The sequence below is a fragment of the Nyctereutes procyonoides genome, unplaced genomic scaffold, assembly GCF_905146905.1.
Source record: "Nyctereutes procyonoides isolate TBG_1078 unplaced genomic scaffold, NYPRO_anot_genome, whole genome shotgun sequence".
Lineage (NCBI taxonomy): Eukaryota > Metazoa > Chordata > Mammalia > Carnivora > Canidae > Nyctereutes > Nyctereutes procyonoides.
Window position 1 is genome coordinate 23,333,458 of NW_026575034.1, and position 25,757 is coordinate 23,359,214.

Consider the following 25,757-nt stretch of genomic DNA (forward strand, 5'->3'; position numbering starts at 1 on the left):
GTGTGTCCCACACAGCGGAGCAGGGACTTGGACCCTGAAGTGGGTTACTGCTGGGTTTTTTATAGGCTGGTCTAGGGGATTTTCAGAAGGGATGGAGGAATTTCTCAAGTTCTGTTTACATTTTGATATGGGGCTTTCAAGGGCATTGAGCTCTGTAATCATTCTAATATGGGACTTTCTACCACAGGTGTGTGCTCTATTGTCTTTCTGATATGGGATTCTCTGCCCGAGAGCAATTCTGAACTCTGTTGTCTTTCTGATATGGGATTACCTGCCGAGAACATTGAGGACATTCTACAGTTTTTCCCTTAAAGTTCAGCTCTTATTCACAGGGGCCTAAGATGGCGGTACTTGTGCTAATGCTAAAATTTAGGTGGGATGGCCTTAATTTTCCTCGGCCTCCACAGAATATGAAGTAGTGTTGAAAGATACTTCTTGTGAATGCTAACTAAAAGAGGGCAGAGATGGCTATACTTACATCGGACAAAATAGATTTTTACTTCCAGATTATCACAAGAAACATAAAAGGTTATCATATAATAATAAAAGATTCAGTTCAACAGGAAGATATAATAATTACATAAATATAAAGCACCATAAATCACCTAAATATATAAAACAAATATTGATAGATTTGAAGGGAAAAAATTGACAGTAATACAGGAATAAAAGGAGACTTCAATACCCTACCCACTGCAATGGACAAAAAGTCAATAAAGAAACAGGAGAAGTAAATGACATAATAGAAAAAATGGACCTAATAGATAAATACAGAGCATTCTACCCAACTCTTTCTTCTCATGTGCACATGTCACATTCTTCAAGAGATCACATGCTAAGTCACAAAAAAATCTTAACAAATTTAAGAAGATAAAAATCATTCCAAGTATCTTTTCTAAATACAGTGAAACTAGAAATCAATAACAGAAAGAACAGAAAAATTCACAAATACATGGAAGTTAAGGACACTCTTAAACAATTATTATGTAAAAGAATAAATTTAAAAAGTTACAAAATATCTCCAGACAAATGGAAACAAAAACATACATAACATACCATAACATATGGAATTCAATAAAAGAAGTGCTAAGCAGTAAGTTTGTAGAAATAAACACCTATATTAAAAAAGAAGAAAGCTGCCAAATAAATAACCTAACTTTACAACCCAAGGAACCAGAAAAACAAGCAAACGATAACAAAGCAAACAAACAAACAAAAAAAAAAAAACAAAGCCCAAAGTTAGCAGACAATTTCTGAGTCAGATATAATTCTTATCTCTGTTCCCATATAGGTAGGATGTTTTGTCCCTTTGAATTCTTTTACAATTTTTAAAAAAATCTTTAATTTCCTGTAATTTGAAAATGACAAGCCTAAGTGTATTTTTTTAAAAAAATATTTATCCTGCTAGATGTACTCTGAGCTTCTTCAGTCTGTGGCTTAGTGTCTGACATTGATTTGATTTTAGGCTTCTCTCTTTTTTCTTAGTCTAGCCAAGGGTTTATCAATTTTGTTTATATTTTTTAAAAAGCAATTCTTTGTTTTGTTAATTATAAAATTATTTTTTGGGCAGCCCCGGTGACTCAGCGGTTTAGCATCTCCTTCAGAGACCCGGATCGAGTCCCACATCAGGCTCCCTGCAAGGAGCCTGCTTCTCCCTCTGCCTGTGTCTCTGCCTTTCTCTCTCTCTCTCTCTCTCTCTCTCTCTCTCTCTCTCTCTCATGAATAAATAAATAAAATCTTTTAAAAAATAAAAATAAATAAATAAATAAAATTATTTTTCTATTTTCCATTTCACTTATCTCAAGTGTAGTCTTTAGTACTTCCGGTTTTACTAACCCAGCAATAGTTCCCAAAGTGGTTTCTGCTAATGAATCTCTTTTGCAGTAAACCGTGACTCCCTGTATTCATTTTTCCATCTCTGCAATCTTGGGTGCAGGGGTTTGTTCTCACCTCTTAGTTCTTCTACAAGAGTTGTTGATTTTTCAGTCACTTTAGGAAGGAAAAGCAATTTCCAAGCTTCCTACCTGTGGAGCCAGAAACCAGAAGTTCCTATTCTTCTTCATATGTTTGAATCATTATTTTGAATTCTTTATTGACTATGCTAAACAGTTAAATGATATGCTTATGGTTGTTTTGTTATTCAAAGAAATATAAGCATATATCTTGACTTCTGACCTAATAAAAATGAGGATATTTGTATCCACAAAGTTTCCTTCCACTGACTATATTTTTACTTCCAAATTGTTTATTTTGTTTTGTCACCACAGAAAAACCTTTCATACTTTATCCTTAAAAGTTGAAGATGTACAAAATACTTTTAATTTTATGACTATAGGAATATAGATAGTATGCAAATTATTGCATACCCATTTGCATAGTGACTTAAATTTTCTTCAGTTTTTTAATTAATTTTAATGTTTGAATTATTATTCTAAATTTGCAAGCATAGTACAATTCCTAGGCTTCCACCTACTCCTCTGAATATTGCCCTATTAGAGCTCTCCCCAGTCTTTTTCCAAACTAGACTAAAAACCGTCTAGCTTACTGCACAAGTGAACTCCTGGGACTTACTTTAATTACCTTATGGTTTTGCACTGTTTAATAGGGCTCCTGCATTCTTCCCCTATTAATTCCTTTGGTTTGTTTATTGGAAACCATCCTCAAGTAAGGTCTTAGGTTAAATTAATTACACCTAAGTACTTAGAAAACATCAATTCCTTTGTCTTCTAAATCCTGTCAAGCTATTGCAATTTTTACCCACATCGAATTTTATTTGCTCTGCAGTCAAATTTAAGATGTTCATACATCTTTCTTTAAAATCACTTATTCTATCTTTATCACTACTAATATTTTAAAATTTCACAGCAATAGCTTATTTTTTTTTAAATTCATAATCCTGAGAACACTTAATCAAAAACCTCCCATTAAACTAATAATATATGACCTCCTGGATTAAGTTTTTTGTTTTTTTTTTTCCTGTTTTTTCTTTTCTTTTTTATGTTTTCCATACTCATGTTTTGTTTTTGCTGGAGATTTTCTAATATATTCAATATATACCTTGAAACCAAAGCCTTTGACAACCTCCTCCCAAAAAAGAATGTGTGGGACAGACACGGGATTTTTTGCCTTCTGTCCTCACAACTTTGGACTCTTCAGGATTAGAAGTAGTGATTCCCAAAGATGGTGTAGTCTTTGTTAAAATTGCATGGAGCTCAACTTTTCTGTCCATTAGTTCTCTTTCATTCTTTCCCTACAGGTCTTTAATCTAAGAGCACTCTCCAAATAAACTCTGCACACAAATATTCACCTCAGTGATTCAGAGAGAACCTACCTTGTGATACTATCACTAACAAAGACAAATACAAGTGATTATAAGATGAAAAATTATTTGCACACACATCACAGTAGAAGGCTATATTCTTTAATATAAAAAGCATTCTCACAAACTAATGAAAATTTTTTAAGAGTATGCTAGACTGGCCTCTAAAAATAAAATCAAATGCTCTTGAATAAGAAAAGAAGACTAACATCATCTGTTAAGGTAAAAATTGTATTTGTCAAAAAAAAATTGTATTTGTCAGCAGTAGCAAAACTGAATATGAGAAACCAATTATAGGGAAAAACATAATGGCCTTGGAAAACAAAATGTGGCACTCCTCCAGAGGAACCACATACACACTCCAAAATTTCAGGTGACAAAGGAATCAATTCTGCTTGATGCAATGGGTGAAGCTGCCTAGGGAAGGTCTCCTTGGGCATTGAACATAAATGGTTAATTCATATGCATAATGGGAATTTAGCTAAACATTCCTTGAATTCATTCATTTAAGGACTTACTTGTGGGTCTTTTTAGTCCTTCTGGATAATTTGAGTTCTCATCCCCAGAGGCTTTTGTTATGCTAAAAGATATCCAGGAAGAAGGACTAGAATCCTACTGTCATGATCAACCCTTACTACAAGATCAACCTTAACAACTGGATTGGGGTGGCTTCATCCTGCATTCGTCTCCTTTTTAAACTAAAAATATTGTTGTGCCCAAGATTGCGAATCCGAGAAACCACCAAGGAGCTGACACTGATGCAAGCACCTGAGGGTTTATTAGCAAGCTCGAGCTTGGGTCCAAGTATACCGGACACAACGGAGCAGGGACTTGGACCCCAAAGTGGGTTACAGCTGGGTTTTTTATAGGCAGGTCTAGGGGATTTTTAGAAGGGGTGGAAGAATTTCTCAAGTTCTGTTTACATTTTGATATGGGGCTTTCAACGGCATTGAGGTACTCATTCTAATATGGGACTTTCTACCACAGGTGTGGGCTCTGTTGTCTTTCTGATATGGGATTCCCTGCTGAGGACATTGAGGACATTCTGCTCTTTTTCCTATAAAGTTCAGCTCTTATTCACAGGGGCCTAAGATGGCTGTACTTGTGCTAATGCTAAACTTGAGGTGGAATGGCCTTGATTTTTCTCGGCCTCCACAGTATAAATGCAATGGCCAACACCTTGGTAAATACCTGATAACCTTCATGATCTTATCAGTCAATAACATTAAGATGTGTACCTTTTTGCCTGGTAAAGCTATCGTGACTTTGTTCCTTAATGCCTGCTTCAGTCTCTGCATATGCTCAACACCTGAAGCATTCCCGATGACACCATCCTGACTACATTAAACATCACTCTACCTTTAACTTAAAGAACATGATAAACAACCATTTTTAAACAACTTCCATATAAATAGTAAACTTTACTTCAACTACATCCTTTAAGGACATTCTGTGTCTATTACTTGAACTGCATTTTTTAATGTTTTTGCAAAATACAGAATTGGGTTGGAAACAACATACTGGAAACTTTTTAGTACAGTGTTTTACTCTCCTGTAGACTCTAAAAGTGTAACACTTTAAAGCAAATAAAATAGGGACGCCTGGGTGGCTCAGTGGTTGTGTCTGCCTTTGGCTCTGGGCATGATCCCGGGATCCGGGATTGAGCCCCACATCGTGCTCCCTGGGAGGAGCCTGCTTCTCCCTCTGCCTATGTCTCTCATGAATGAATAAATAAAAAAGCAAATAAAATAGCCCTTCCAGAGAGGTATAGCATAAAGATATGTATATATCTTTATACATATATAAAATATATGTATATATGTGTGTATATATATATACAATTTTCTAAAGATATATATGTATGTATGTATATATTAGTTTTGGAGAAGTAGAGGTTGATAGTGAAGAATAAATAATGTGCTTGTTAAAAACTTTCATACTCCATTTTTCTTGATTTATCAGTAAACAAGTTTTGTTTTATTACATTATGAGAACTATATGTCAAAAATAATGCCAAGTTATTGACAACCTATGAAGTTTGGGAGAAATACAATATAATCTATTATATAATCCAAACTTCCTAGGCATTTCTTTCTGTCTCCTAAACATCTCATTTTTAAGAAGAATAAATGTCACTAAAATGTTTACGGACAATCCAGAGATGGAAGTAGTTTGGGCAGAGGAAAATAAATATAGGAAGTTGGAGGTGGGATTTAGTCAGAAAATCCATTTAGAAAGCAATGAAAGTTTAAGAAGCAACAACAGCCTAGAAACTGCTAGACACTATCCAGGAGGAACCTGAAAGAGGAGTAAATCTCCATACAATCAAGGAAGAAGTGCTTGGAATGAGGTGGAGACATTGATAAGTAAGGCTGATGAAGTAAAAACAGAAGTGGGTGAGTTAAAAGACAAGACAAGCAGAAGAGGGGCTCCAGGCAGCAGCAGAGCAACATTTCTCAAACATCCCATTTGGCTCAGCAAATTTGACAGTAAATATGCTTTGATGCCATCTCTCCTGGAGGGAATAATTTAATAACTGCATTTAACTGTGTGGTTGCACAGACCAAACAAGAAAATTTTGCACAATCCCTATTGGTCTAAAACTTCAGCTTTTCATTAAATATTTGTCTTACTCCTTTCAGATTAGTAGTTTTTTTATATATAAATTTATTTTTTATTGGTGTTCAATTAGCCAACATATAGTATAACACCCAGGGCTCATCCGGTCAAGTGCCCCACTCAGTGCCCATCACCTAGTCACCCCATCCCCCACCCACCTCTCCTTCCACTACCCCTTGTTCATTTCCCAGAGTTAGGAGTCTCTCATGTTTTGTCACCCTCTCTGATTTTTCCCACTCATTTTCTCTCCTTTCCCCTATAATCCCTTTCACTATTTTTATATTCCCTGTATGAGTGAAACCATATAACGATTGTCCTACTCTGATTGATTTACTTCACTCAGTATAATACTCTCCAGTTCCATCCACGTCGAAGCAAATGGTGGGTATTTGTCGTTTCTAATCGCTGAGTAATATTCCATTGTATACATGAACCACATCTTCTTTATCCATTCATCTTTTGATGGACACCGAGGCTCCTTCCACAGTTTGGCTATTGTGGACATTGCTGCTATAAACATCGGGTGCAGGTGTCCTGGCATTTCATTGCATCAGATTAGTGTTAGAAGCAAGTTTGGGGAACTTGAAGACACTAAGTCTAAGGCATAGCCCTCCACTAGTAGCAACATTTCAGTAGCCCTCCTGTTGTGTCAACACAACTGGATGAATATTTAGGCAGATGGATATCACAATAGTTTAGTCACCAAAACTGCATTCTATTCATTGCCTTACTGTCAACTTGTATAAGCTTGCCAAACTCTAAAGTGAACAATATCCAAACACTTGCCAGGATTTTTCCTTTAATATATATATATATATATATATATATATATATATATATATATATATAATTTATTATATAATTCAAAACTTCCTAGGCATTTCTTTCTAATTGTCTCCTAAACACCTCTTTTTAAGGGGAATAAATGTCACTAAAATGTTTACAGACAACCCAGAGATGGAAGTAGTTTGGGCAGAAGGAAATAAATATAAGAAGTTGGATGTGGGGTTCAGTCCAGTAACTCCATTCTGAAGGCAGTGAAAGTTCAAGAAGTAACAGCAGCCTGGAAAAAACTGAGGGTGGATTATAGTGACCTGGGTTTGAAATTGTAGGAGACATGAATTGTAGAAAATAAATAGTTAAGAAAAAAGGAAACATGAGCTTTTAAAAATTATTCATCATGGCAACAGAATTATTGTGACAAACTAGTTGAAGATGTATATAAAGATAAGAATGAAGGTACTAAGAAATGGCCTAAATAGTCCAGATCTAAGGGACATTACCAGATTTCCCATGACAAAGATTGATGAAGAGGTCTGCAATTAACTCTAGTGTATTATTGAATAAATTAGTACATTAACTCATTTTACAAAAGGCAGGTGATCAGTTTTCAAAAAAATCAAATTTTCCTGAACATAAGCTCTAATAGGTTATATTTTTAAAATGGTATTGAGGTTTTGATGGAGAATTTTATTCAACACGGTGTGGTGAGCTGAATCAGGTATGTCAATTTCTACTCTATTGCCAAACATGTACTAATAAATAAAATATAAAGATAATAAAAAGATAGTGCCATGTTCCTTAGATAGCCAAATAGAAAATACATGATAGATGATGATGATAGATGATGATAGATAGATAGATAGATAGATAGATATAAGATATCACATAAAAAAATTTGTTTGCTGAAGTTGAAACCACAAGCCCATGTGGATCCTGGTTTATTTTTATTTTTTTTAATTTTTATTTATTTATGATAGTTACAGAGAGAGAGAGGCAGAGACACAGGCAGAGGGAGAAGCAGGCTCCATGCACCGGGAGCCCGACGTGGGATTCGATCCCGGGTCTCCAGGATCGCGCCCTGGGCCAAAGGCAGGCGCCAAACTGCTGCACCACCCAGGGATCCCTGGATCCTGGTTTAGAGGCATATTGGGGGTTGGCAACTCAGCACTGCACGGGATTCAACATAATAGTGCTCCATACTTGATAAGGGGCCAATCTAAGATACCACACTTGGGAGATGAAATTATTAATCCACATGGAGAGTGAAAATAGGTGTTTTGTCACAGCCCAAGTCTACTCCCCATAACAAGCCATGTCTTGAGATAGTCGGGGGATAGGGAATGGGAATGGCTAAACTATACTCAGCTCTTATTTGAAACAATACCCTTTAACCATATTGAAAAAAAAAAAGTACAGCTGACAAACTTCAGGAAGTAAGAGTCAATTGCTACATCTAATCATGGGCATGAACAAAATAAGTCATCAAACAAACAAGGAAATTTTCACTCAAGGTGAGATTACAAGTAAAATTCTAAAACCTATGTGAAGACGTAAGTCTTCTTTATCAGTGTTCTGATAAAGAAACTGTATGATCTCAATAACAACACTCCTTGATGAAAAAAGAAAAACTAAAGCATTTTAAGAGGAGTTTTGAAGCAGGTATGCTTAAGATCCTCAAAACTTGAAGGCAACATAAGAAAATAAAATCAATGAAAAATTATGGGGGGTAAGGTAGATATAAATTGAAAGCAAAAACATAAATTGTAAAAGAAAAATAGAGTAATTGAAACAAAACTCTAGTTGGAATACATTTGAGACCAGACACCAAAGAAAATAGAATTAGTAAGAAAGTAGTATTAAAGAATGCATCAAAATGCAACAAAAACAAATGAAGAGTTTGAAGATATGAAGCAATCTAACTAGGAAGTTAGATTGAGAAGTTTCAATATGCAATGATATATATTGCTTGATATATATTGTTTATATATCAACAAAGATATAAGATCATATTTAAGATCAACATTGCTTATATATAAGCAATATATCAATGTTGAAAGTTATAATGGCAGAAGGTATTCAAAATTGAAAAAATACATGACTTTTTAGGTTGAAAATACTAAATTACTAGCAAAATAACTTAATTGTAAATCTCCACCTGTGTCCTGTATGTTGCACTGCAGAACATCAGTGACAAAAAGAACAGTCTAAAGACTAGAGGAGGAAGGGCACATGAGTGGTACAGTTGGTTAAGCATCTGCCTTCAGCTCAAGTCCTGGGATTGAGCCCTTCCTTGGGCTTCATGCTCAGTGCTGCGTCTACTTCTCCCTGACTCCTCCCCACACACTCGTTCTCTCTCTTTCTCTGTCTCTCAAGTGAAGAAAAAAGACTAGAAGAGATGAAATTCCTAAATAAAAGAAATGAAAGATCATGTGCCAGCAAGAAACAGAAGCACATGAGGAAGTCAATTGAGGAGTGTTTGCTGAGGGATTTCTTTACAGAAGTGTATACACAGTTAGGGGGCAAAAGAAGATGAGGAGGCACTCAGACATATATGGTAGGAAGGGAAGATAAAAAAAAATAGAATGACCAGCAGAGACAGGCTTATCACAGGCTTCCACAACAAAAATCTGCAGTATTCTACATGACCAGTAATCATCACAAAAAATAGAAAAATAAGAGAGAATAAATGATCCTATAAATAATTGCAACAATTGCATAAGGATTCTAATTTAAAAAAAAAAGATGTAAAATCTTTCTGGAGAAAATGACCAAATATGTCTGAGAGACATAAGAGAAGACTTGAAGAAAGGAAAAAAAATCCATGTCTACATTAGAAGACATTGTGTAAAGATATATTACTTTGTTTCTGAATTTTATGTAAAGTAATTAAAATTTTAACAGTATTTAATTTATAATGTTTATATTTAAAAGTGAAAGTATCAAATTCTCAAATGGGAAAAGAAGCAGCTATAAAATTATCTTAATTTATCAATCAGTCCTTGTATAGAACTTATACCTGTTATAACCTAGTATCTCTTAGTAAGATTCAATTTTGATATAAATTTGTTTTCCTTTTCTCTCAGTTTTTGTTTTCAGTTGGATATTGATGACTACTCTTCCTATCTTTCTCCATTAAGGTTTATATCTAAGAATTACGTGCATATCACTTAGACTCACAAGATCTCAATGATTGCAATAGGTAGAGTCAAGTGTCTGAACTAGTGTATTTGCAGCACTGCAGGAAGCCTCTCCCCAGCCTCTTTCATCTTGATTCTCTCATTTACCTGGCATGTCCACCTTCAACACCCCTGAAATTAAAATTTCTACCTTCTTCTTGTTTCGGATCCCAGGGGTGGAGCATGCCAACATTTGGGTCTCCATCATCATTTGCTTCATGAAACTCGTTGCCATCCTGGGGAACTGTACCATTCTGTTTTTCATAAAATCAGTCATCTCTGCATGCATCCATGAATTACTTTCTTTCTGTGTTGGCTCTCTCTGACCTAGGACTGTCCCTCTCTTCTCTCGCTACCATGCTAAGGATAATCTTGTTCAATGCTCCAAGAATTTCTTCTGATGCTTGCTTTGCCCAAGTATCACAGACTCTCAGCTATGGAGTAATCAATTCTTCTCATCATGCTCTTCAATTGCTTTATTGCCATCTGCCACCCTCTGAGATACACCTCTGACCAGTGCCAGAGTCACCAGCATTGCTTTTTCTTTCAAAAATGCTTTGTTGATTCTCCCTTTCCCTTTCACTCTAAAACATCTAAGACACTCTAAGAAGGACCTCCTTTCCCATTCCTATTGCCTCCATCAGGGTATCATAAAGCTGGCCTGCTCTGACAACAAGTTCAATGTCATCTATGGCTTATTTGTGGCTGTCACAGGCATCCTAGACTTAACATTTATTTTCGTGTCCTACATTATGATACTGAAAGTAGGATTGAGCATAACAACACAGAAGCAAAGGCTCAAAGTCCTCGACACCTGTGTTTCTCACATCTGTGCTGTGCTCATCTTCTATGTGCCCATATTCTCTCTAGCTGTTATCTACTGGTTTGCCAAACACAGTTCCCCAGTCATCAAGATCCTCATGGCTGATGTTTTCCTGTTGGTACCTCCATTGATGAACCCCATTGTATACTGTGTGAAAAGCCAACAGATAAAAAGTATGGTTTTAAGGAAGCTGTGTCAGAAACACAGCTAACAGGAATGTTTAATCACATTGAAAACCCAATCAGCAAATGACAGAGCAAGAAGAACAAATCATTAAGGAATCAGACCATATATTAATTGCTTTACAATATCATCTTTCAACACATTTATTAAGATTAAAGAATCAGCCTTGCAAATATGTTGGTTTAGGATTTAGGATTAGGGCTCATATGTAAACATACATCTATTCTAAGTTTCCATTTTCACCCGGCTTGCTTAACCAGCCTTATGAGCACAGCATATGCTTGCCATTAACATTATATTTAAACTAATACTCTATACATTCATTTCAGAATTAACAGGATACATTTATACGCATAGTAATCAGAAGTGACAGAGGATTGCCTCTTCATTTAAAATAGCCCTCTTTAGCTCATAATTTCCACTTTATGAAATATGCTTATGCTCTCATTCTCTGTGTCTCCTGTGAATAAATAAATACAATTTTTTAAAAAAAGACTAATTTTCATTGATGCCTGGGTGGCTCAGGGATTGAGCACCTGCCTTAGGCTCAGGGTGTGATCCTGGAGTTCCAGGATTGAGTCCCACATCGGGCTCCCTTCAGGGAGCCTGCTTCTCCCTCTGTCTGTGTCTCTGCCTCTCTGTCTGTGTGTCTCATGAATAAATAAATAAAATCTTTAAAAAGAAAAAAGACTAATTTTTAAAAAAAGATAAAATTATAGCTCTCGTAAAGACATAAATGAATATCCATTAAAAATTTAATTTAATTCTTCCACACCCAGCGTGGAGCCCAAAGTAAGGCTTGAACTCATGATCCTGAGATCAAGACCTGAACTGAGATCAGAAGTCAGATTCTCAACTGACTGACTCACCCAGGTACCCCAGATTTAACTCTCTTTTAATGAAAGTACCAGGCAAATGATACAACCAGTTCAAAGAGGCCCCCATATAAAAATTACATTTATAGATAGGAATATTGACATTAATTTGCAAATGAGTACAAATAGTTTCTTCCACTTTGTGAGACACATGTCTATTGATCTTCTACCAGACGGTATTTATTTGTGGGTCTACCTACGTGAAATAATTTATCTACAACTTGCAGAGTTGGAAAATAGCTCAAAGGCATTGAAAACACCTAAGTCCACATAATCAGAATCAGATAACCCATAAAAAAGTGCTCTAGACAATGTAGCTTTCCACTGAAGCACTATAATCTCCCCCATTTAAAGTATAATTTCAAAGTGAGATGATTCTTGATCACAAAATAAGGCTTTCATTTGATTTTATCCCACTATTTACACAGATGGAGAAAGAATGGTAAGATACCAAATAGGCCTTCTTAAGTTTGCAGTGCTGGAGATTTCTACATAGAATCATATTGGATGTTCAAAAGCTGCTATCATATTCTATATCTAGGATAGGGAACTACAACCAAAAAATTGTCTTCATCAAATTACTCCATTGAGTATCTACTCTTGGGCAATATTTTCTTTTTTTTTTTTTTCCTTTTTTTTTAAGATTTTATTTATTTATTCATGAGAGACACAGAGAAAGAGCCAGAGACCTAGGCAGAGGGAGAAACAGGCTCTCCATGGTCAATCTGATGTGAAACTTGATCCCAGGATTCTGGGATCACAACCTGAGCCAAACCAGGCTCCACTCAACCACTAAGCCACCCAGACATTCCTTAGGCAATAATTTCTTTTCTTGGACTCCCCAAAACATCCCAGGATCCTGGTCTGTCATGGAAGTGACCTTCCTTACCAGCTTTAAGTTCTATGCCTATATGTCAAGTAATAGACTAATTTACTTGAGAGGGCTTTGTCAGCACCGATTTTATACAGTCAATTATAGTTATTAATTCTCATTTACAAGGGGGTTGGATGACTCTCCTGGGGTCCAGTCGCCTTTGAGGTTTCACCTACAGGGAGTTTTCTTTTTCTCTGTGTACCCCCTGATGAGCTGGAATCCCCAGTGTTTTCTGGGCCAATAGGAAAGCAGCAGGAGGCAGGACTAGACTCTGCAGGACAGGCTAGACTGTTGTGCCTATATAGCAGTGAAATTCTGGTGACCTCATGCCACCTCCATTTCTTCTTTACTCTGACATGTGGGCCCAATGACTTACCAACTTATGGGTAAGCTTCCTGATGTTCATAGCTACCACTTGCCTTTGCACCAGCACAAGCAAAAAAATTCACATAGTATCTGCCTAGCTGTGGTTGCTGAGTGATTAGGATGGATGCCATTACCCTAACCCTCTAAAAAAGTCCAACAATTCTGTAAATACATAGTAGAAGTCCAGACTCCTAAATGATAGCATTCAATCAAGTGCTAGGCCAGAATCAATGACCGAGCACAGAGAGAAATTTAAAGCCAGGTACTTGAACCTGGCTGGCTCTGAGGTGGCATGTTTGCTGAATGGTCGAGTTATTGCTGTGCATAAATATGAGACCTCTGAGTTTGCAGAAGGCATTGGTAAGAAGATGATTAGGACCATGAGGAGCTATTTTTCCATAGTCTGTCCTAATTCAGCATGCTTCTTCATAGGTTTAAATATCTGTTTTACATTTTCTCTCCTGATGAATAGAAAGCAGTCTTATGATTCTAACAAAAAACTATGAATTTACAGATCTTAAGTAATGATGTGAAGGTGACTTTTCACAAATTTCATTTAATCATTTAATTTGTATATAATGGCCCCCAAATTGAGGGTATAACTTTTCATTCATTTAGTTATGTCAGTATAATCAGATGATATCTGCTTATATGAGATCCTGTGAAGCCAGAGGGAGGACAAAGAGTAACAATGATATCACAGAGCACACAACCACATGTGACAAAAACTTACCACTTAAGTATCCTTCTAAGACTCTTACGGTTTTAGCAATTTTTGTTTGTTTGTTTTAGCTCTTATACTGCATTTTGAGATAGTTTTTGCATAAGATGTGAGATACAAGTCTACACCCATTCTTTTAGTTGTGGGTATTAAGCCTTGATAGCCCCATTTTTTAAAGTAATACTGTTTTTAAGAAGTTAATATTCTTAAATGACTACAAATGCAATTGTATTAAGTGGTGTCCTTCTTTGATTCTGTATTTCTTAAAACAGTCTTCAAACTTAAAGGTAGGACTATCCTTAAAAACAATTGCTGTACGACAACATAATAATTTGACATTTCTATCCATTACTCAGTGTTTACCACAGTAAGTGTAGTCACCATCTGTCACTATATAGCGTTATTACATTATTATTATTATCATTATTATTTTTTGGGGGGGGGAGAGAGAGAGAGCGCACATGTGTGAATGGTGAGGGAGGAGTAGAGGTAGAGAGAGGTAGAGAGAGAATTTTGAGCAGGCTCCATGCCTAGCATGGAGCCCCATGCCAGACACAATCTCATGACCCTGAGATTGTGGTCTGAGCTGAGATCAAGAGTCGGACACTTAACTGACTGAGCCACTTAGGTACTCCCTAAGCATTTTATTTTATTTTTTTAAAGGACTTTGTTTATGCATTCATGAGAGACACACAGAGAGAGAGGGGGGAGGAGGGAGGGGCGGGCTCCATGAAGGGAGCCTGCTGTGGGACTCTCATTGCCCAACACCAAGATGGCTCCTGGGGTGAGAGCAGGTGCTAGCCGACTGAGCCACTCAGGGATCTTCCCCCCACCAGGGGTCCTACCCCCACCTCCCCCCATCCCAAGCATTTTAATTCAACATACTAACCTGGTTTGAAATGATCTTGGAATCCATAATATGCAAATATATTTAAAGGAGAATTTGTTTTATACTTCAGTCTTTCCCAAGATCTGAGTGGACTGTGACTCCATTCATGTCCTTTCTTTTAATTGTTCTCTTCTGCTTTGCCCAATTTCTATTGCCAACTTTGCTTGCTTTCTTTTTAAAATCTTTTTAAAAGTTTTTATTTATTTATTCATGTCTGTTGCCCATTTCATGATTGGATTGTTTGTTTCTTTGGTGTTGAGTTTAAGAAGTTCTTTATAGATCTTGGAAACTAGCCCTTTATCTGATACGTCATTTGCAAATATCGTCTCCCATTCTGTAGGTTGTCTTTGAGTTTTGTTGACTGTATCCTTTGCTGTGCAAAAGCTTCTTATCTTGATGAAGTCCCAATAGTTCATTTTTGCTTTTGTTTCTTTTGCTTTCGTGGATGTATCTTGCAAGAAGTTACTATGGCCGAGTTCAAAAAGGGTGTTGCCTGAGTTCTCCTCTAGGATTTTGATGGAATCTTGTCTCACATTTAGATCTTTCATCTATTTTGAGTTTATCTTTGTGTATGTTGCAAGAGAGTGGTCCAGTTTCATTCTTCTGCATGTGGATGTCCAATTTTCCCAGCACCATTTATTGAAGAGACTGTCTTTCTTCCAGTGGATCGTCTTTCCTCCTTTATCGAATATTAGTTGACCATAAAGTTCAGGGTCCACTTCTGGGTTCTCTATTCTGTTCCATTGATCTATGTGTCTGTTTTTGTGCCAGTACCACACTGTCTTGATGACCACAGCTTTGTAGTACAACCTGAAATCTGGCATTGTGATGCCCCCAGATATGGTTTTCTTTTTTAAAATTCCCCTGGCTATTCGGGGTCTTTTCTGATTCCACACAAATCTTAAAATAATTTATTCTAACTCTCTGAAGAAAGTCCATAGTATTTTGATAGGGATTGCATTAAACGTGTAAATTGCCCTGGGTAACATTGACATTTTCACAATTTTAATTCTGCCAATCCATGAGCATGGAATATTTTTCCATCTCTTTGTGTCTTCCTCAATTTCTTTCAGAAGTGTTCTATAGTTTTTAGGGTATATTTTGAGAACCATTTGAATGGTAAATGGTTCTCCAACCTTTTATTTTCAGGTTGTAGGTGTCCTTCTGTCTAAAATGAGTCTCTTGTAGACAGCAAATAGATGGGTCCGGCTTTTTTATCCAGTCTGAAACCCTGTGCCTTTTGATGGGGTCATTAAGCCCGTTCACGTTCAGAGTTACTATTGACAGATATGAGTTTAGTGTCATCATGATATCTATTCAGTCCTTGTTTTTGTGGATTGTTCCACTGAACTTCTTAAAGGGGAGTTTTAAGAGTCCCCCTTAAAATTTCTTGCAGAGCTGGTTTGGAGGTCACATATTCTTTCAGTTCCTGCCTGTCTTGGAAGCTCTTTATCTCTCCTTCCATTTTGAATGAGAGCCTTGCTGGATAAAGTATTCTTGGTTGCATGTTCTTCTCATTTAGGACCCTGAATATATCCTGCCAGCCCTTTCTGGCCTGCCACGTCTCTGTGGAGAGGTCTGCTGTTACCCTAATATTCCTCCCCATGAAAGTCAGGGACTTCTTGTCTCTTGCTGCTTTAAGGATCTTCTCTTTATCTTTGGAATTTGCAAGCTTCGCTATTAGATGTCGAGGTGTTGAACGGTTTTTATTGATTTTAGGGGGGGATCTCTCTATTTCCTGGATCTGAATGCCTGTTTCCCTTCCCAGATTGGGAAAGTTTTCAGCTAGGATTTGTTCAAATACATATTCTGGCCCTCTATCCCTTTTGGCGCCCTCGGGAACCCCAATTAAACGTAGGTTTTTCTTCCTTAGGCTGTCATTTATTTCCCTTAATCTGTCTTCATGGTCCTTTAATTGTTTGTCTCTTTTTTCCTCAGTTTCCCTCTTTGCCATTAACTTGTCTTCTACGTCACTCACTCGTTCTTCCACCTCGTTAACCCTCGTCGTTAGGACTTCTAGTTTGGATTGCATCTCATTCAATTGATTTTTAATTTCTGCCTGATTGGATCTAAATTCTGCAGTCATGAAGTCTCGTGAGTCCTTAATGCTTTTTTCTAGAGCCACCAGTAGCTGTATAATGGTGCTTCTGAATTGGCTTTCTGACATTGAAGTGTAATCCAGATTTTGTAACTCTGTGGGAGAGAGGGCTGTTTCTGATTCTCTCTTTTGAGGTGAGGTTTTCCTTCTAGTCATTTTTCTCAGTGCAGAGTGGCCAAAAACAAGTTGTATTGGAACACGGGGGAGTATCACTGGTCCGTCCAGCTGGTCTTCTGGGGGAGGGGCCTGCTGTGCTGATTTTCAGGTGTTAGCACTTGGGGGAGCTGCTCTGCCCCTGCCTGCTGCAGGGCTCAGTGGGGGTTGTTTACCCCGTGAGGCCCCAGGAGGAACAGCCGCAGTTGTTACCGCAGCTCTGGAGCCCTGGATTCAGCCCCCGCAGGAGTCTCTCAGTCTGCAGGGCCTGGAGGCTCCGGGGCGGGGCCGCTGATCTGCTCAGCTCGGGGCAGGAGCGTCCTTGCTGTCCTGGGCCCTCCCGGCCTCTGCCTGTCCCGGGGGAGGCCGGATCCTGGGCTGTGTCCCGGCGCCCTGTGCTCCGGGGCCTGCGCTGTGGGATTCGCGCTCCCGCCCCGCAGCCCCCTCCGCGGAGCCGCCGCCCGAGCCCCTCCGAGCTGCTCCGGTCGGTCCCGCCGTGCGCGCTGCAGCCCTTAGGGAGCTCGGCGCACTCTCCCGGGGCGCAGGTGTCTGTTAGTGTCCCCGGGAGCCCGAGGGCATCCCCGCCCTCCTGGGTCCTGCTCTAACTCCCTGCGGGCCCCTTTCCGCCCGCCCGGGAAGGTTGGTGCAGCTCCTGCTCCTCCGGGACGGGGCTCTCCTGTCCTGGGGACACTCGCCCCGGCCTCAGCCCGGCTCCTCGCGGGCCCCTCCCCCTCGGAGGCCTTTTGTTTCTTTATTTCTTTTTCCCCGTCTTCCTACCTGGATAGAAGCGCGGACTCTTCTCACTGCAGCATTCCAGCTGGTCTCTCTTTACATCTCAGGCCGAATTCGTAAATTTTCAGGATGGTTTGAAGGTTATCTAGGTAATTTGGTGGGGACAGGTGATTTGGGGACCCTGCTCTTCCTCCATCTTGCCCCTCCTCCTCTTCAGTGTGGTTTAATGACAAGCTAGCCAAGGAGTTGTGTTTTGTTGTTATTTCAGGTAAAACAATTAATGTTTCAATGATTAGAATTTCAGATGTTAAAAACTAACTACAAGGAAGATCATCATTATACTCTGAAGCTGAATGCTTCAGACACTTGTCTTTAAATTACTATGCAAATCCATGACCGTAACATTGAAATATAATGCTTCAAATCTATATGGTCGAATGTTAATAATTATCATATATATGTATAATTCACCCAATTGTGTCATAATATTCTATATTTGAAATATTTAAATATTCTCTATATGCAAATAAAACTTTCAAAATGATATAAATGACACATACAAAAATAAAATAATGCCAGGTTGCACAGTAAAAATTCATATGAATAGATATTACATTTATCAAAATCTGTCCTTTTACTCCATAGCAAGCATACCCAAATAGGAAAGAACTAAAGATAACAAAGTTAAAAATAGTATAGGATTTAAGATGCCATTTTTTACAATGCAATTTATTCATTCATTCTTCGTTCAACAAACATTTCTAACCTACCACGTGCCATTCAATGTGCTAGAGACTGGACATACCAAAATAATAATAACAGATATGATAATTGGCCTGTTGTAGCTTATTGATATTGTCATAGCACAAGTGGAATCAGTCTCCAAAGTTGGGCAATAAGCCAACAAATACATAACAAACACTACTATCACAATTATGACATACACACATACACACACAATAATAATAAAAAACCCAGATATATCCTGCCATCTCTTTTATGAGAAGTAATTAGAAAGCACAGAGATAAAGCAAGACTTGAAGGTAGAGAATTTCTGACAACATAGCTAAGAGAACTTATTTCCAAGGAGGATGAACACAATAGGACACGGGTCAAACAAACTACCATAAGGTTAAAGAGAGATTATTACAGAGGGTTATGGTAATATTTGTTATACTTTCTCTTTTTGATCAACTCAATATTAGCTCCCACTCAAGACCATGTATTAATGGATATATATATATATATATATATATATATATATATATATCTCAAGACCATTTCCTCTGGAATCCTTAATAAGTATTTTCTTTTCTTTGTTGCAAAGGTCAACGAATGTGAGCTTACATATTCCATATAATTCCCTAGAATTAACAGGCAGTTTAGAATGAAGAAAAAAACTATAGAATTCTACCATCCATTCAATCCACAACTCCATAAATATTGGTTGACCATCCTCATTGCATGAAATATGTTCAGTTATCAGGCATCCAACAGACCTGAGTTCCTACCTTACCTCTCCTGCACAACCACCATATGATCTTGGAGGCACAATCTGATATCCTTGAGAAACATTTTCTTCATCAGTAAAATGAAGTTATTAAGTGTACTTGTCACTATTCAAAAGATTTAAGACTCAAAATCACTATCCATTAATGTGGGAAAGTCCATAGGTGAAACAATTTAAATTCTCAATAAGTGTTGGCTATTACTATGCAAGATGTGAGCCTGAAGAGACTAAAGGGGCCAGATTTGGGGTTTATAAAATATTACATATAAAGGCTTAGTATGGAGATGGTCCCTAAGAAGAGGTCAGAATTGGAAAGGAGAAAATGAAGTCTATTGGAACAAATTAATTTTAATCAATCAAATCAGTTAAGGATTCCTGATGTCTAGGAGTAAGTACCTGGAAGGATGGATCCAGGCTTCAGGAGTTACGCCTAAGCTAAAAATGTATATCATAGGGTGTTTGCCCTTCATCGTCTCCTTGAATGCACAGATTCAACTCACAGCATTTCTGTTTTGACTCTGTTTTGACAGAGCAGAGGAGTAATATCTGAGCCAAATACCCAACAGAAGTGTCAGAGACTTAGCACAGGATTTACCATGTCTTTACCACCTCTGGTTATTAAGGAACTCTCTCCAACCAAAATGGTCCTTAATTCAAAGCCTAGATACTCATTTTATTTCTTTGGTATTAACCATCTCTGTGGATTTACTGCATCTGCACATGTTTATTTTTATTCTCAGAGCAGATTCATCCTGGCTGCACTTCCCCCACCCCCAGGGTTCAATGCCCCCTTGGGATATTGAGACAAGCCTTTGTATATAAAGAGGCACCTTTGGTGACATACTTGTCATTCACTTCTGGGATCCTTCAAGTACTCCCAGAAGTACTCTCCAAAATGTCCACTCTATGGTGAGTGTCCACATAGCTCATCTATTTTGCTTTCGTTCTCTTCCCTGGCAATCAACCACATACAACTTCATTTGGGTGGGCAGAAGCCTTCAAAGGCCACATCTCTAGGAAGACTTTTCCTTTCAGAGACTTGCAAATGGATTATTTACCTTTTAGGGACTCAGTCTTCAACAGAATTCAGATTCTCCTAAATTGTGATACTGATTACTTCATTATTATTAGTCTCAACACCACACAAGTGGTCACAAATTCCAGGCCAGGAGAGCATGAGACTTCATCTCTGCGGTGACTGTCCTTACAAATATTTACATGATTTGAAAATAATGGGAATTTTTAAATGATATTTAAATAACCAACAATTTTCATTTGGCAGGGGATAGAACTAAGGGTAGTTCGCAAAATCATACACCTGTGGGAATTTGAAGAGGTAGGAAGAAATTGAGTTCTGAGACTCCTTTGTCTTCCTTCATAGTGTCATTCTAGAAGTCATATATTCTACCCAACATTTTATCTAGGATATTAAAGCAAAAAATACTAGAGAATTCCATTAATATTTCACAGGGAAAATGAAATTATATTCAAACCTGAATGCAAAATATATTTCTAGTTTCTCTATAGGAAAAACATGGCCAAGGAAATGTTTTGCATTTATTATGTAAGTAGATTTTAGTCTAAATTGACATCCACTTCTCACTATATGATAGCCATGTAAATATTTTGTTCTGCTGAAAAAGAGCTAACAAAGAGCCACAATTTCAACAACTGCATTTTTTTCTACCAGATTTCCAGATATCCATATTTATCAACTCAAGAATATCTGTTTCATTGTGTAGAGCCCTCTAAATGCATCATGTCTATTATTAATACATCAAATGTTGAAATCACCACCTTCTTCTTGGTTGGGATGCCAGGGCTGGAATATGCACACATTTGGATCTCTATCCCCATCTGCAGCATGTATCTTTTTGCTATTTTGGGAAACTGCACCATTCTTTTTGTCATCAAGACAGAGCCCTCCTTGCACGAACCCATGTACTACTTCCTTTCCATGTTGGCAATGTCTGACATGGGCTTGTCTCTCTCTCTTCTCTACCCACTATGGGAAGGATCTTCTTATTCAATGCCCCTGAAATTTCTGCCAATGCCTGCTTTGCCCAGGAATTCTTCATCCATGGATTCACAGCAGTGGAATCCTCAGTGCTTCTGATCATGTCATTCGACCGCTTCCTAGCCATCCACAGCCCTCTGAGATACAGCTCCATTCTGACTCCTGTCAGAGTTGCCAAAATAGGAATAGTATTATCCCTTAAGAGTGTCCTTCTAGTGCTGCCCTTCCCCTTCACTTTGAGAAGTTTGAAATATTGCAGTAAGAGCCAATTATCCCATTCCTACTGTCTTCACCAGGATGTCATGAAGTTGGCCTGCTCTGACAACCGAATTGATGTCATCTATGGCTTTTTTGGAGCACTTTGAGTTATGGTAGACTTTATGCTCATTGCTATATCTTACATCCTGATCCTCAAGACTGTGCTGGGAATTGCATCCCTAAATGAGCAGCTCAAAGCCCTCAATACTTGTGCTTCACACATCTGTGCAGTGATCATCTTCTACCTGCCCATCATCAACCTTGCCATTGTCCATCGCTTTGTCAGACACGTCTCACCTCTCTTCAATGTTCTCATGGCAAATGTTCTTTTACTTGTGCCTCCAATGATGAATCCCATTGTGTACTGTGTGAAAACCAGGCAAATAAGAGTGAGAGTTTTAGCAAAATTATGCCAGAAGCAGATGTAATAATCATATATTGTAGAAAACATATTTGGGGAATGTCTTTGATAGGAGTTTAAAGGTGAGTTGAGTTGACCTAGTATTTGCCACAAATAAATAATACAATTTCTTGTTGTTATCATAAGATTTAAACTGGATACTTAACAAGAACATCAAACAAGAAACAAGAAGTATATTTTCTGAGGTCTCCATCCCAGTAAAAAAAAAAAAAAAGAAAGAAAGAAAATAGATGCCTTATGATGTCATCTGTGATAAAAGCAATACATTCTAATCAAGATAGTGATATGGTAATTTACCTTCTACCAGAAGTGTATTTCTCATCATCATATTCAATCTATCTATACTAAATTATTTTATTCTAGATCCGAATTATATTATAATTCATCTCCTCATTTTATCTCCTATTTAATCCCCTGGTATGTCACCAATATTTCTTTAGTGAATCATTGCAATAACTCTGTATTTCCAAATGTTTACTTTTGTTGCTTTCTCACTGATGTTCTATATAAATGAAAGTTCTCTTTTTAAAAGAAAAATTGAACGATGTACTGTTTCTTTTAAACATGTACTCTAACTTCTTTGGGATTAGAATTAATGTTATAAATACATACTAAAAATCTACACATGTCCTTGGCCCTCTCTATCTCTCCAACATTCGCAGATAAATGACAGCCACAGTGGCCTTCTGAACAATTCTTGAATTTACAAATGATTCTGGTTTTTTTAAGTTTTCACATTTGATCTTTATTCTTAGATGTTCTTGTCCTCCATTTCATTTAAGTCTTTACTATTCACCTTTTAAAGTTTCAACATAATTTCATAATTGATTACCTGAACTCTCAGTTCAAAGTATGACTTTCTTTAAAAAAAACACCTTTTTATTGCTTATTTATTCTCAGGATACTTATTATTATGATTTTCAATTATATAAACTATGTAAATAAAGCTTACGGTTTTTTTTTCATTTCTATTTTCTAAACTGAGTGTGCCATCAATGGGATAGAGATCATATCTATTTTATTTATGTCTCTGTGCCTAATATTTAGGATAATTTTGGCACAGAATAGATCTCCAATAAATAACTGTTCACAAGTGCATGTGGAAATGAGGCCATGTTTAATAAATGGAACTGTTTGTTGAAGAGTTCAAAAATACTCCATTTAGATGGGATACGACTTTCTTAAGTTGTTTATTTCAAAAGTAGGCATAACTACTCAAAGATTTTGAAAGTACGAAAAAATAATATGGGATTAGTGAGGAATTTTTTGTCTTGGGTTTGATGGGTGACTAAGAGTCCCAAATCTCCTCCTAATGTGACCTAAAAACTTTGTGGATCTAGAATAAGTTTCTTACATTTTTTTTTACCCCTATTCATTGACCCAGGTCCTCTCCACTAACCACATCAGTTTTAATCTCCTGCACTTTTATCCTCAAATAAATCATGAGATAACTTCCAGCAGTGACAAAGCTTAAAAATAATCAGCCGGTAAGGTGATAGTGTCTCACAATTAATGGAAAACTTTCAAAAAAAGTATTGCATTTGAAATGTTAATATATGCAACCTATACTTCTAAGCATTTTCAGGCATATTTCTATTTTGATTCTCACAATACCCAATTTTATAGATCATTCTTCCTATTTTTTCAGTTGAAGAGATTGAGGCTCTGAGAGATTGTCTTACTGAATTCCACGCACACAGGACATCAAAAGCTGAAATTCACACCTTATCTTTTATACCCCAGGATAGTACTATTTGGCTACATTTTAGCTTTCATATTCAGCATTGCCTGTTTCCACAATTCTATCATCAGATCAGGTAACTAAGTGCTTCTGTGTCTGAGGTACATAACTTTCCATAACCTCACAGATGTAACCATGGGCATTAAAGTCTATAGCACAACAAAGCACGTGTTGACATACTTTATTAATTGTAAGAAATGGAAGCTTATAGCTTCCCAGTGTGAAGATAGGCAGCACAAAGTGAAGCCTTTGACAGTGTCTGTTAATAAGAGGAGGGATAATAAAATGGATTTGAAGCTATTAAATACTCATAGTTTGTTATATAGTCATGTCATACTCAGCACTCTCAAAGGTAATCTGTTTCATGTTGTTTCTGACCCCCTTAATATAATATGACAGAAGCAAGGTGAAGCTACAAAAATATCCAGTGATGGTGGGAGGACTTTATGGTCACCATGATTATTTCCATATGTTCCTGGAGGAAGGAAAGCCTAACTCTGGGCCTCCTAAAACAATGGCTCTCAACTAGGAACAACTTGTCCACCAGGAGATGTTTAGCAATATCTGGAAACATTTTTGGTTGTTGCAGCCTGGGAGATGAGGTGTGTTATCAACATCTCCTGGGTAAAGATTAAGGATGCTACCAACCCATTCTACAGATGCACGCTACAATGCACAATTCAGTTGCCTACCAAAAATCACTATCCAGTCCAAATATCATAGTGTCAAAGATTAGAAAACCTTGTCTAAATGTAACTGTCAAACAAGAAATGGTTAACCCCGTGGTTACCCAAGGCATTTGGGCATAATCTGCTGTCAGGGAAGTGCTTCAGAAAGGCACTCAGTGGAAAACTGAGAAAACTTCTGGAAAAAGTAAAAGAATTCACTTTTAAGGTGCTAAAAGTACTCTTCCTTTACAATAAGAGACTGCAAAGACATGGAATGCAAATGACCCTTACCAGGGAACAATAGCTTAAAGATTTTAAAAAATTATGATGTTTTATTTTTTGTTGTTTTTGTTTTATTTTTCTGTTGGATATTGGCCAGTTATGAGAGATTTGGGGAAAACATTGCAAGGGATGGTACACTGTATAAATTTAAAAGAGCAAAAAAGAACCTATTTTTCCTAGATGTATGATGACTGAGAATCAGGCAGAAAGGCTATGCCTCTGTGATATTGGAGTTACATGAGCATATTAGTGTAATTTTCAAAATAGATGACTACTTGCCTGTATAGCCTAAACATCTTAGTATTATTAGGACCCTATTTTTAGCATGTTTTCCACAAAGATGACCTTATAAATTAAGACCTCCAGTAACTTGGAAGCTTACTCCTTTCTAGACTTCAATTCTGATATGCAGAAGCAAGTGCCCAGTTGCATCAAATCACAGACATTTACTGATTGTAAATGGCATTCCAATTTCAAAGATCTTAAAATGTGAAGAATATCATCTTAGAATACATAAAATATAGTATTATTTAAATAAGTTGTTCCTGGCAATTTTGTCTAAGGACATTTCCAGAATTATGTGGGTTCTGTAAATATTAAATTCATCAATGGCAGGAGACTAAGAAATAAATGGCTCAATTTCTTATACATATTTAGTTTCTTTGCAGTGTTCTCTTTTTCTAGCTTTTCCCCTCTCTTATAAACACTCTATTTGTGCACAACAATTCATCAACCAGTTGGGTTTTTTCCCTGAAATTTTTCAATTTCAGTTGAGATGTTCTGTTTCCCTTTTGCCATTTCTAGCCATTTGAAAAGTTTTTCATCAAAGAAATAGTGCAGGATTCTCATTATAACTACATCTTAGAGTACTCAATAAAGGCACACATATTTAATTATGTGCCATTATCTTATTCAAAAGCTGTTCGTTAAATATCTACTTTGTTTCAGTCACTTTACTACATGCTTATGCAAAAATGATTGATGTGATGAGAAAATATTCTCTAATACATTTCAAGTACTAGGACCTGGGAAACAGGGGACAATACACTGCAGAGCACTATAGCACCTTTTCTCCATAAGGTCATTACCCTCAAGAGGAACCTGGGTGACTCAGTCCATTAAGTATCTGACTCTTGATATCAGCTTAGGTCATGGTCTCAGGGTTGTGAGATCAAGCCCCACATAGGGCTCTGTGCTGAGCATGGAACCTGCTTAAGATTCTCTCTCTCTCTCTTCTCTCTCTCTCCTT

At 37.3% G+C, this 25,757-nt stretch overlaps 1 protein-coding gene and 1 pseudogene across 1 annotated transcript; both read left to right on the forward strand.

The window, feature by feature from the left end:
* The first annotated feature begins 10,010 nt into the window (after positions 1-10,010).
* Positions 10,011-10,931, forward strand: LOC129504900 (olfactory receptor 51A4-like; annotated as a pseudogene).
* A 9,949-nt stretch (positions 10,932-20,880) lies between these two features.
* On the forward strand, positions 20,881-21,824 carry LOC129505096 (olfactory receptor 51A4). Its single transcript, XM_055318036.1, is given in 2 exon segments — positions 20,881-21,105; positions 21,108-21,824. Coding segments are annotated over 2 exon segments (942 nt in total).
* Positions 21,825-25,757: the final 3,933 nt, after the last annotated feature.